We start from the raw sequence: 13,526 nt of genomic DNA on the forward strand, positions 1-13,526 counted from the left end.
CCCAAACCAAACAGACCAACCCCTGATGGTGACTCATGAGCCATGAGAAATGACAAACACCCAACCGTTCATGTCACAGGCATTCCTGACTGCAGATAAAGTAAGAATAACGCTTACCAAGGCTGAACCACACACATTTAAAATTACAAATGACCATATTTGAATTGCACTTGATGAATTTAGGCAATGAATTATTAGTAATTGTCTTGCTTTTCTTGCAACAGTCTGTGCATCCTGACGGATCTTCTGTCTTTCGTAAGATCTGCACCAGCGATGAGGCTGAATCTGCACTTACGTTAAAGAAAGAGTGATTGTGTTTTATTATCCATATTGAAAGTATCTTAAATGACTCAAAGTAAACCAAAGAAATTGCTGATGTTTCTTCCAGCATATTATTAGCTGAGGCAGGTGACATTGTGTGGCTGTCCACCATGTTAGGCCTGGGTGTGTGTGTGCGTTATATCTCTACTTTGCTGCAAAGCTGCAGCTCACTCGCATGTGTGTGTGTGTGTTTCCACACCTGCAGCATGTCTACCGCGGCGCTGGTACTGCCAGTCCTGTCATTCAATCACTGAGTTTCCCTTTGATAACTGGCCATCAGTTATCAGGTTTGTCAATGTTTGAGGTCAGACGAGTGGAGAGTTTTGTTTATTCTCGTTCAGAGCGAGATACACCGACACAGAGGAGAGGGAGGAGCACCCGGGAAATGATGTCCTTTACCAGTTAAATTATTTCCATGATATTATTCAAATTAGAGCCTATTGGATTTCTGCCATGATTTTTCATAATACAAATGTGATCACAGATCTTTTCCCTGTCTATAGTTGCCGGGAATTGCGTGTGGCATGTTGAGCCCTTTCTTTAGATGAAGCATCACACATGCGAGGCATGACTCAACCTCACAGGCTGTGACTGCTGTCACTACGGACATGTGCACTGAAATATCTCAACAACTATTGAGTAGATTGCAATTCAATTTTGTACATCACTTCATGGTGCTCAGAGGATGAGATATACTGACTTTGGTGATCTCCCAACCTTTAAGTGTGTCACTGATATCAGGGGGATATTTACATTCAAGACTGTTCAACAACTACTTGATGTACTGCCATTCAATTTAAGACTTTTACATTCTCCTCTGGAGAAAGTGTTCAAACTTTGGTCATCCTCTGGTTTTGAGCATCATCTCGGGGCCAAAAATGTATTTGGTTCAACACCTCGGTTAAAAGGCAAAATTAATGACATTTCCATCAGCCTCGACTATTTTTTTTTCTCCTGCTAATTAGCAAATGTCGGCATGGTAGCTGGTGAACATAGCAAATATTATCTACGTATAAAATCAACATGTGAACGTGGACATTGTGAGAATGTTAGCTTGGTTATGTTGGCTTAAAGCACTACTGTGCCAAAATACTACCTCAGAGCTGCTACTGTGAGACCAGCCACATAAATTATGCAGAGGCTTTAGACCAATTTTGATCATCTGACCTTTCTCTTTCTCAAGAAAGAAAAAAATAAATACTTGATGCTCTTAAAAAAGGGAAATACCTTCAGGAAGAAATTGTGTATCATTTTGTAATTTTTTTTAATGGCAAAATGCAATTAATGTCATTAGCCTGCAGTACTTTGGCTGTCTTTAAATTTGCATAACTGTATGCATTTCTGAAAATATTTCAACCTAATTTTTCCTCTATCATAATACCTTGTGCATTTGACCAAGCTTCCAACCATTTTGTAGAGCTGTTGAAAATGTTGTTTCCGGGTTTATCTTTTCACCTCAGGGTCACTTTAAAAATGCATTTGACTCAAATTGCATTTGAATTTGTGTTGTTGTTGCAGCTTACCACACACTCTCTCACATACGCTATGTCTCTCTCACACACACACACACAGTGATGATGGGTTAGTGCTCTGTGCTGTGAGATAAGATAGGTCAAATGTGGTACTGGGCTGAGTGTGGGTGTTGGGGGGGCTGCATGGTGAATAGCAATGTGCTAAACTAATCGGGATTAACTTCTAATCGCTTCAACCACTGGGCTGCTATGCAAATCAGCTCGATTATGGGCCCAGGCCCTGGCCCCTGATTCGCCCTTATCATGACTGGACTAGGACTGGGGGTGGGGGGCTTGGGGGGCTGGTGGGCCACAGCAGGGATGCTCACCAGGAATAAACACTGCTGTCTATTTCTGTCTAAAAATAGAACACTCAGTGATTGTCTGTTATTTGATTATTTATATATTGAGTCTACTTTCATGAGGCGTTGTGTCTTTCTCTGTATGTCATGTCGATTCTGTCTTCTTCAAACAATTTTGTCCAACTCTGTCCGAGACTGTTTAATCACAGCCCTTGAGATTATTGAATTGAACGGGTCTGAAAACAGGAGGTGGAAAGAAATGACAAACAAAATGTTCAGTTTAACAATAATTGGTCGACATAGAGTACATCTGCACAGCTGCTGGCCAGACTGCCATTGAGTTTGTTGTGTATACATATAATTATTATTATTTTATCATCCACTGACATTTATAGTTTGAAAGATAAAAGTGTGGTTCATTTTGACATCTGACAACATTAAACATTGAAGCTGGATGTGGTTCATATGTGATCCTGTGAGCACACCAAGAAACAATGTAGTGTGATATTACTTTGACACTGAACAACGCTGCTGCACAGAGTGTGGAAAAAGCATGTTGTCGAGCCAGATCATGAAACTGGGGGATTTTAAAATGACCTTTGTCATCACTGTTAAGAAGAATGTTTCATTCTTAGTCCTTGACTGACTCTCAGATACAGAAACTAATTTCCACCTGAACAAATATATATACTCACAAGAAGAAAATGAGCATTTATTTGTTTCAGCTAATACCATAACTGTCATCAGTCGTAATTCCAATTGAAGCCACAATCTTTCCCGCAGAGCACTCTGGTGCCAAAATCGAACCAAGCCATAACCATTGTCGCCACATCAGAAAACGTTTTTGGTCGGTACTGACAAATGTGCTGCAAATGTGATAGCGTCAGATCAGAAGACACTCAGATAGGGGATTCCAGGAGGGCAGTGAAAAACACAATATTTCACCGTTTTGGAGACTTGTTGAAAAAAAAAAACATGAATTGTTAGTAATAATATACATTATCATTCATTAAAACTAATTAAAACTTATTTGACTTTTTAGTGCAAAACTGACTCATTGTGGGAGGTTAATTAATCTAATTTGGACTTGCTCTAAAAATAAAATAAATTTAAAAAAAACCATATGATCTCATGTTTCATAATTTAAATACATTTTGACATTCTATCTAATTTTGATTTGAAGTATCTAAATTAAATTCCTTGTTATCTCGTTACTTCTAAAACAATGAGCTAAATGAGACTAAAAAGCCGTGCAGGGCTGCAAACTTGGGTCATAATTCTCAGTGATTGTGGAACTGTCATTATAAATTTCATTATGACTCTCTCATTACATTTTCTTATCATGGTACTAACATGTCTATGTGCAAAGAAAGAGTAGAATCCACTATTTTTTGCACACCCATTACTATTATCACATTTAAACCCTATGTATATCACTGATGGTGGGTAAGAACTAATGAGAAGATTTAAGGACTCTGCTTGACAGCCAGGACACAGTTTGACTTAACCACCTATTAACTCGTGTTTGTTTTTTTTACAGTTACGGACGAGTATATGCTGCCGACCCCTACAACCACACACTCACTCCAGCAGCCACATACAGCGTTGGTGCCATGGTAAGACTGTCAAATTTAACACATATCCCCTTTTCTTTATGTCTGGTCCTCTTCACGTCATGCATCATCCCACTTCACATTTTCAGTGTCTAAAAATCTAAAAACAAATTTTGATTTTAGACACTTTGTGTCCAAAATATGACCTGAGATTCTCTTTTGCCTTCATCATTCTTAGAGCTGCAATATGTGCATATGCTTGTGTGGAAAAGAATAGTGAAGGCTAACTGACCATTTGCTTTTTTTGAGAAGGGCAATATAAACTTAACCTTAAAAAAATTACAGTAACACCTGAGTTTAGGTGGATTTTACATTAAAACACAGGTCTTTTCAATGATCAGACCAGTGCCAGTAAGCAGTGCTATCAAATGCCAGGGTGCTCAACATTTTTTTAGAACCTAATGAATGTCTTACCTTCTCTTGCAATACTACCTGGTCCACATTCACTCAACCACTCTGAATGGCGTACCAATCGCCGACCAGTCGCAGTGGGTCAGTGCGACGATGTTGAAATCAACCTTGGTTTTTCTAAATGTAGTTGCAGCAGTGGTTGACTTTTGTCTAGTTTCAGCACGTACCAGTTGGTTAAAGTTGCTCCAATAGTCTAATAAATGAACCCAAAGTCTACGCGAGGACTGCCAACGATGGCCTATGGAGCGTACCCAGACCCAGATACTCATGTAGGGAATGTGGTTCTGGTAACTCCAGGTTACAAAGTTAGACCTGCCTGAAAAACACCTGAAGGGTGTCTCTGGAGTGTCCAGCAATCTTTGTAGCACTGTTTGTAGCCATGAACTCGTTGTTCTGGATACCTGAAGCTCTTCACCATCGGTGAGTTAACTTCAAGCTGAAGCTTAAAGCTAACGGAGCTCCCTCTGCACCACAGCAGTGTGGCGTATCATCTGCAGGAACTGCATTCCATCTTTCACTCATGAACTAGACTCAAACAATTCAAATCTTTTCTTTACTGGGTCTGATGAATCCAACAGAACAACATTAGTTAAAAAAAATAACTACTGCAGACAGTAGAAACAGGCATTATTTCTTCAGTGGAAAATGGTTGCAGGTAAAACTATTCACATATGATCTGCTACAAAGACTGTTTCTGTAAATAGATGTTGCAGTTCATTTTTGTAAATGTAATCTTTTAAACTAAAACATGACTTAATTCATCTCCACTGTATCTGTTCAATTTTAGAGTCAGATGTCTCAAATTAAATCTAAAAAGCCTGTTGTTGAAAACAAGAGAAGCCAAAGAATTCAAATGTTTGCTTTGTGAAGTCCCAAACGATGATGCAGTACAACACCAAAGACGCAGTGGCAGATGATTTTATTTTATCAATATGTATGATTCAGGATACTTATATATATACTGTACTGTATATATTGTGCATTTTATATTTTATATTTTTTTTACTGTTATTTTATTGCTTTTTATTATTTGATTATTATTTTATTGCTTCCTGTATGCTGCTGTAGTGAAAAAATGTCCCCTTGGGGATTAATAAAGTACCTACCTAACCTACCTAACCTTAACAAAATACATAGCTTTTGCACTGACCCATCTACATGCATCTACAGTAATTTATAGGCTGAGGTCTTTTATCTGTTGCCTTATTTTTTATTTACGTTAGTGGTCACAGCAGTTCATGCTTGCAGTTATGCCACTACTGCAAATTGTATTACATTTAAGCAGCAAAAATAAAAACTCTGCAATAATCCAATTGATGCGCCAGAACACACACACACACACACACACACACACACACACACACACACACACACACACACACACACACACACACACACACACACAAAAGTCTTGGTTCTCTATTGGACATAATTTTTGGACTTCAGCTGAAAATAAAAGTGTATTGACAGCTCTGATGGTGCTGGATTTATTCTGAGCCTGACTGATTTGCTGCCAATGATTTCACCGGAGAAACTGTGAATCTGTGCAGAAGCTCAGTTGTGTGCTCTGCAGAGAGGCTTTCAGGTTAATAAGGCTTCGTAAAATCAGAATGACTTGTCAGATGTAAGTAACGGCATAAAGAAGTTTGCCACCCGCATAAACTGCACACAGGTCCGCTCTCAATTTGGAGATAGTATGTATCCTGCCAACTCGTTCTCATCCCAGGACCTCAGATATCAGGCGGCTTTAGACAAAAGGTTTAGGCACCAAAACCACGTGGTTAGGTTCGGTAATGGTTCATCGTTTGGGTTCATTTAAGTATGTTACTTAAGTTACTAAAGTCAGTTAAGTTACATTATATTCATAAATAAGTTAACTTACTCAAACAGCAATCTCCTGGCTGAAAGTCCAACCAGCCCCGACCTCATCCTCCAGTGGACTCACTGTTCGTACTCCGTCATGGGACGTTTTGAATTGGGTGGTCACGGTGCCGATGCCAAAGGCACCTTGTCTCTATCTTTCTGCCGCCAGCGGCTTTGACACAACGGCAGTATTTGACGCCCCGGGAATGAGAACGGGCCGTCCACACTTTCTCGCTTCGTATTCTCCCCCTCCCCCACCCAATTCTTTTCTTCAGTCACTGTGCATGAGCTTTTCAGCACCACTGACATCTCCTCACTTAAACTTAATTGAATTTGTCTGTGCTGCTAACGGCAGTCCAAATGCCACATTAATCCCGCCTGTAAAAGGTGATGAATGTCTTCACGCCTTGGCAGCCCAGTCCCTGTTAGTTATTATATTTCTAATTTGGTGGATACCACCTCACCCCGCACTCCCTGGTAATGAAATAATTAGTCATTTTGATAATTAAATCCCACGTGGTGTCGCAGCAGCGGGGAGGAGGCGAGGGAGGGAAGGAGTGAGTAAGAAAGCGGGGCGGACTGGAGGAAACAATGCCTTCAAACACAACAGAAACCTTGACTCAGCTAATGTGTAATTCATCAAAAAAGAACTGTCATGAATGTTTGCAAATTACTTTCAGCAAATAGGTTGAAAATATCAGTCAAGTGTACAATTCATCAATCTTCTCAAGCCTTGTGAAAGACTTATTGACAGCTGACATCATTTGCTAACTCAGACCTGACTTACCTATAAACGGTCTATGAATCCAACCTTTGCCCAGCCAGGCGTGACAAGCTCAATTAGCTTGATAGGCATTTTCATCAGAATGCAGTGACCCACTCACTCGCCCAGCAGCGACTCCTTGGTACATCCCACTTTCCTCGTTTGATCGGTCTGTGCAGTCAGTTTTACCCAGAAAGTGTTTTACTCGAAGAACGCGATGGGGAGCTGAACACATTAGTGCGTATTTACCAAACTCGTTTACCGTTTATTGGAAATCTGTTGGTGAATGCAACTGATCGGGATGTTTTGGCAGAAAACTGCAGAAATATGATTTTGTTCCTAAAAGGAAAAACAGAACCGTCCAAATAGTATTATCAAATTGTTGATTTTCTTTTCTGATTGACCATCTGACTAACAATTTTCTGTACATGTTATTGACGAATATAAAACATTCTTTATGATCCCGTTTATTCTGTATAGTGACAATGTTATGTCAGGGAGGAGAGGAGAGTATGATTGATGTTTGTCATCAATAAAAAAGTTTAATTGTTTATTGAGTCACATCTACAGCTAGAAATCATATGTATGAGATGCTTAATTTTTACTTTCCCTAAAAATAAACTTCTGCAAATTATGACATTCTAATCAAAAGACACATTATTTAAAATAATGAGGTTACAAACAGAATATCAATTTATGTTAAGTAATTATTAAAGAAAAATGTGCTTCTTGTAGAAATGTTTGTTTAGTTTCTGGGCCGTCTAGTCCGTCTGCACAGGTTGTTAATAGATGTGCACGGAGTGTTTTGTTCGAGGAGGAGAAACAAAAGTGTTTCCTTCATGTTCTTGATTTTCCTGCACGTCCTCGTGTCTTAAGTGTGACGGACTGTGATGGAAAGAAGACACACGAGGGAAATGTGGACACTATTAGGGGGATTGGGATGCAACCTCTGTTTAGATTTTTTTTTTTTTTTTTTTTAGTCAGTTCCATGACTCTTACTGATCGACAATAATTCGCCTCCTCCTCACCCCCACAGAGACACCTAGCTGCTTAACCAGACTATGTATCTACACTGCAACTGCTGCAGTACCTGGACCAACTGGCAGTTTCGTCTAAATAACCTGGCAGGAGAAGACTTGAAGTAGACGTATCAGGCTGACACTGTATCACAGTCAAAGATGGGGCAGCAAAGTTAAAAAGACCCATCGTCGCCAGCACATTTATTTCCAACGACATCCCATTCTTAAAATCAGGATTGTGGTCAGAAAGTCATTCTGGTCACACAAAGTGATGCTGGTCAGTCAAACTTCCTCACCAGATGTTCGCAGTTTGGTTTTTGGTTTGGAAACTGAAATAAAGAGATTTAGCTGTGGTTTCACTGTGGACAGATTATTCTCCAAAAACTGCAGGATTGTGGAGATAGATTCAATTCATACAAAAATGTTTTAAGACTGAGTCATCTTAATGTTGTCCTCATTGAACACACCAACCGGTGCTAGCAAAAAGGTCTCCCTCGCCCATCACTTAAACACTCGTAACATCAAACAATGGACACGTCACCAAGCCAAGTCCATTCAAAGTTAGAGTTGTTATTAACCCAGCTGTTAGAGTAGGAGACACCTTGTGCTCTCCCAAAGATGGGCACAGTTGTTGTCTCGGTAAATATAGTTGATCAAATTTCTCTAACGTGTTACTGAGACTGTCTAGCCACTACAAACAAACATAAAAAAGCTTGTTAATAAAATGAATACATGCAGTTTTATCATAACAGAAGCAGATGAAACTATCAGTATCTTCTTCTGATTGTGACACACAGAAACACAGGACATGGAATAAAATATCTCAAAGGACTGTTGCTAAAAGCTGCTTCACCTCCACCTGGTGAAAACCAGCAAGATTCATCCCAAAGATTCAAACCTTCCTGGTTTTCAGCTCAGAATCACCTGTTGACTTGATTTCTTTGACTCATCTTTTCCTTTGCTTCTTCATAGTTGTATTGACTGGATTTCTTTCACGTAGCTGTTGGCATGCACCCCTGGCATGAAGCGTCTCGCTGTGCTTGCTGCATGACGATTGCCCCGGTCACGGGTCTTTTCATCCCCCGTGGGTTTGCACTGGAATAACGGTAATGTAATGTTGAAACTCTTGTCGTAGTTTGTGCCGGAGTCAGTGGGGCTAACAAGGGTTTGTGTGTGTGCGTGTGTGTGTGTGTGTCCGTGTCTTTCCATGTCTTCGTGTAACTTGGTGTTTCTATGAATATTTGTGTGTTTGCATTCTCCTGTGGGTGTATATTCCTTTGCGTGTGTGTTGTTGTATTTGTGCACATGTGTGTGTGTGTGTGTTTCAGAATGCGTTTGCCCCACTGACAGATGCCAAAACTCGGAGCCATGCCGACGACGTGGGGCTGGTGCTGTCCTCTCTCCAGGCTAGTATATACCGGGGAGGCTACAGCCGCTTCGCACCCTATTAGCAACACCTCCAACCTATACTCAACCTTCCAACAGGACAGAAAGAAAGTGTGTGTGCACGTGAGTGTGTGAGCGAATGAGAACGACAGAGCGAGAGCACGAGGAGAGACGTTACTGAGGCCTGGGTATTGCAATACATGCAGTTTGTGCATCATTTCAGCATCTCTTAAGAGAGAAGTACAAAAAAAAAAAAAAAAAAAAGAATACGAATAAAATGACAGCTGATATTTTTCATCTTATACCTCAGATATTTTGTGCTGTGTATTTTGATATTGTGGGTTTTTAATTTCTAAAGACATAGTTTATCAGCTGTAGAGGTTTTTTCCATGGGACTTATAGACACCTGCTAGAGTAATGATTAGGACACAAAGGAAATATTTATCAGATTCAAATTGTTAGGGCTTGTATAGAATTCCACCCCTGTAAGATAGGTCATAGTCACACTGGGGTTTTTATGTTTTGTAAGAGTGGTAAAGTGACTATGATTGTCAAGTGTTGTTTTTTCCTCTCTCAGCTTCTTTTGACACTTCCTATGTCAGTTTAGCATTAATAGATTTTTTTTTTTTCTTTGGGTTTGGGAGAAAGTAGAGAAGCCTTGAAATCATGAACATAGAGAAAAAACAAAGGCTGGATGGGTAAGTTAGAGATGCTGATAGCAGCATGATTTCTACTTTTTAGGTCCACCATCTTGAAATAATGACTTGTATTCCTTATCTTCAAAATAAACTGTTTACATGTGACTGCGACTGTACGATCACATGCTTATAATTACGTCACCAAACCAAAATAATAATCCTTTTCCAAGACAAAAATCTGTTTAGTGTCTTCAAAGTCTGCATCAAAATAATAAATGCAAAAATGTTCTAGCCCAGTTTCATTGCATGTAACATGAAGGTTTACTTTACTATGTTCCATAGAAATATAATGACAACTTTGCCAGACCCGTCCTTCACTTTGTGGTTCTGGACTTGTAAAAGACAAGTTGTGTTTCATGAAATTGCTTACATTTTTTAATTTCTGTGTCTCAGGTCGATAACACAGACCACAGAAAACCTTTGGGAAGGTTGTGTCATTCATTTCATAGAACGATTGTAAGGCTGCAACCAACAGTTACTTGCATTGTCAATATATATGCCAATTATCCTCCTAACCAATCTATTGATTGTTCAGTGTATAGAATTGTCTAACCAACAACCAAAACTCCCAGATGCTGAGGTAACTGATATAGAAAACTAGGAAGCAAGAAAATATTCCTCTTTGAGAAGCTGGTACCAGAAGGTTTGGGGAATTTTTGCTTTATAAATGACTTGAATGATTCATTATTTATGAAAAAAGCTATTAATTTACATTTAATGAGCTAATCATTTGAGCTCTGGGGCTCTGATCAGTGTCTGTCATGTACAGGGGCCCAACAACAACATTTGGCTCCGGGCCCCTGAGGTTACTCCAGCCCTGGTTGGTCATGGGCCTTTTAGCCTTACTAAATAAACCACATATATATTTGGGTGCAAATGTGTGTACACAATGCCCAAAGTAGCCTTTAATTAATGACCCGTGTCAGAAGTTGCATTCCACTTATAAAGTCATCCCCCTCAGCTTGTGAGTCAAAGCTGGCTGAGAGCTGCTCCGGTTTTAATAACCACTATGTCACCTCTTCCAAGTATTTCTAAGCTTTCAGACACACAGATTTTGCAGTGCTTTCTTTCAGGAAACCTGGACCCAAGCTTTTTCTATATCAGTACATTCCAAAGAAACAGCTGGTGGCAGGGAATGTTTTGACTGATGACTGAATTCTGATGAAGCATTTGGCCTTTTGATTTGTTTTTAAGCTCCTGGTGCTACACAGATATCTTTGCACATATATTACGCTCAGCACCAAAACATTCAGCAAACACAGAGTCTGCTCCTCCTGAACTGACCCAATTACAACAACGACTGGCAACATCATTTCCTATGGCTACATTGATTAGACAGGCTAAAACAAATACCGATAATTACAAGATTCTCATAATTATAAGATAACAAGTCATTACTACAAGATGAGGTCTCCAGTTCTTTTATTTATTGGTGAATGCAATGCATTTTGGTAATTTTTATAATGACAAAATATGACAGTTTGTTTCTGTAATGATGGCATCCCTGCACTTTTCTAAATCATCTTGAGATTGTGGGGTAATCAAGTTATGATCTCTAAATGAAATAATGCTACAGCAATAGGTAGCAAACACAGATGCTCACAGCTTTCATAGAGGACAGAAGTTCAGTTTCATTTTTTTTTTTTTTCATAAGACAATGGTAAGAGTCAGCACGTTATTCAGACTGTAGATCTATTAAGTGATGTGGTTGTGTTTTTCATTACTTCAAGCCAAAGGTTTCTGGTGGACATGTCTGGCGTGTTTATGTGTATAGTCGAGATTCTACACAGAATTATGAGATATGGGCGGGGGTGTGGGGTGGGATTGCCATGGCAACTAAAACTGTTCAACCATTTAACCACTTAGTCCACATGCTGAGATATGAAAACGCATTGGGGCCACATGAATTAAAAAAAAAATATAATAATATATATATATATATATATATATATGTATGTATACACATATATATACATACATACATATATATATATATATATGTATGTATACATATATATATACATACATACATATATATATATATGTATATACATATATATAGTTTTTAAATTTAATGCAGAACTCTAATGAAAACATTTGGGATCCTGGGGGACAAATTCAAACTTTGATCACTGGATTGTGACTTAGATTCTTAAAATTAAATGTTTCGTGGCCCTAATCCTCTTCCATAATGAGTAGTGTTGGCCATTCACATAGATGTTTTTATATAAACGTCCAATATATTCATTGGTATAATTGATGATTTTTATATTACAGGACAGATTTGAAAATATATATATATAGCAGTGGTCAAAGCCACTGTGTCTATTTTATGCTTTTGTTCATTTTGGTTTGCTTTTTTTTTGTTTGTTTATTTTCTTCTTTCATAATTAAAATTTAAAGGGGTAAACTATAATAATCCAACAATGTATTATATTTGAACTGTGCAGTGAAGATGTTCTCTTATATGAAATACACAATGGTATAATGTTTTAGATTTAGAAGAGTAGATCAGTTGTCAAGGTGAGCTATCTCATTTTTTATCAAATCATATTCTGATTTTTATTGAATCTTTTCAAATAATGTAATCACAATGTAGATAGTCTCATTCATCTTTTTTTCTTTTTTTTTGTCAACTGTACAATTTTGCACATGCAACTTGTAATTTTCACATAAACCTGAAACATATCAGTGCTGTAATTGTAATTTTTCTCAACATTTGTTTTTAATCAGTTCTGCTGTTTCTGCTTCTTCGTACTTCCTCTCATGACATTCTTAATGGAACATCCTTTCCTTTTCTAGAACTCAACCTTTAATCTTTGAAAATTAACTGTTTGAATATTACAATACTAAATAAATATGAGAAATAAATGATTTGTGAACAGGTTAATCTATGATGTAAATACAAATGAATGGAATAAATCTGTAGTGTATTTGAAAAGCACTACATGGGCTACAGGAGATCGGCTACAGCTGCATTGCAAGCCAGCCACAGGCCTCTCCTATGCCACATTCTGTTTACAACTATCCCCAATTAGTGGTGTCGTTACATATCTCCCTTTTTGTATTTATAACAAATTAGATAGGAAAAACTCTCAGATGCATCACATTATAAAAAAGGCAGCAGTAAGAGCCTCGGGGCCGCTCGGCCCGCTGGTTCACACCTTCGTCTGTGTGCTGTGTGTGAGGACCGTCAACCTAAAGCGGGATGACTTGTAGTCCTCACTATGCTGAATGTCTGGCTCCGCAACTACTTTATACAAGCTCTGCTTCCAGTAGGTGTTGTGGTTCAAAACAAGGCTTCCTACCCAGTCATTGTATGTGCATGTACTATGGTTCTTCCACTAATCAATAACCATCAATAAAGTTTTCTTTTCTCAACATCTTCTCGCCTGTATCCTCTTTAAAAAGCTTTGGAGTGGAGTTTTTTTTCTTCTTCTATTATTAGCAAATCTTACCACTGTACTGAATGTCCAGAGCTGATTCTAATGTCTTGTGTGTTATTATATTTTTGTCTTCACCTTATCCATGAAAAGACCAAAACCAACAATATGTAAAACCATTGTATGCTTTCTGACCTCCCTCTCCTGTCTGTGGCTCTAAACTGTGCAGCCTCTATTGGCTGTTGTAACTACGACG

At 38.6% G+C, this 13,526-nt stretch overlaps 1 protein-coding gene across 14 annotated transcripts in view; it reads left to right on the top strand.

Moving 5' to 3' along the window:
- LOC138214246 (RNA binding protein fox-1 homolog 1-like) overlaps positions 1 to 13,268 on the top strand; it is a 278,008-nt gene extending 264,740 nt beyond the window's left edge. For 7 of the 14 annotated variants that reach the window (XM_069175661.1, XM_069175653.1, XM_069175651.1 and 4 more), the window contains 2 exons: positions 3,675 to 3,750; positions 9,154 to 13,268. In XM_069175661.1, coding sequence (XP_069031762.1) covers positions 3,675 to 3,750; positions 9,154 to 9,324 — 247 coding nt within the window. In that variant the 3' untranslated portion in view covers positions 9,325 to 13,268. Of the gene's footprint in view, positions 1 to 3,674; positions 3,751 to 7,820; positions 8,157 to 9,131 lie in introns of those variants that run through there. The other 7 variants (XM_069175657.1, XM_069175654.1, XM_069175658.1 and 4 more) reach the window with 6 other exon arrangements.
- Positions 13,269 to 13,526: the final 258 nt, after the last annotated feature.

Source organism: Embiotoca jacksoni, unplaced genomic scaffold (genome assembly GCF_022577435.1).
Source record: "Embiotoca jacksoni isolate LCO1_2020_lvr unplaced genomic scaffold, fEmbJac1.0.p SCAF_69, whole genome shotgun sequence".
NCBI classification, from domain to species: Eukaryota; Metazoa; Chordata; class Actinopteri; family Embiotocidae; genus Embiotoca; species Embiotoca jacksoni.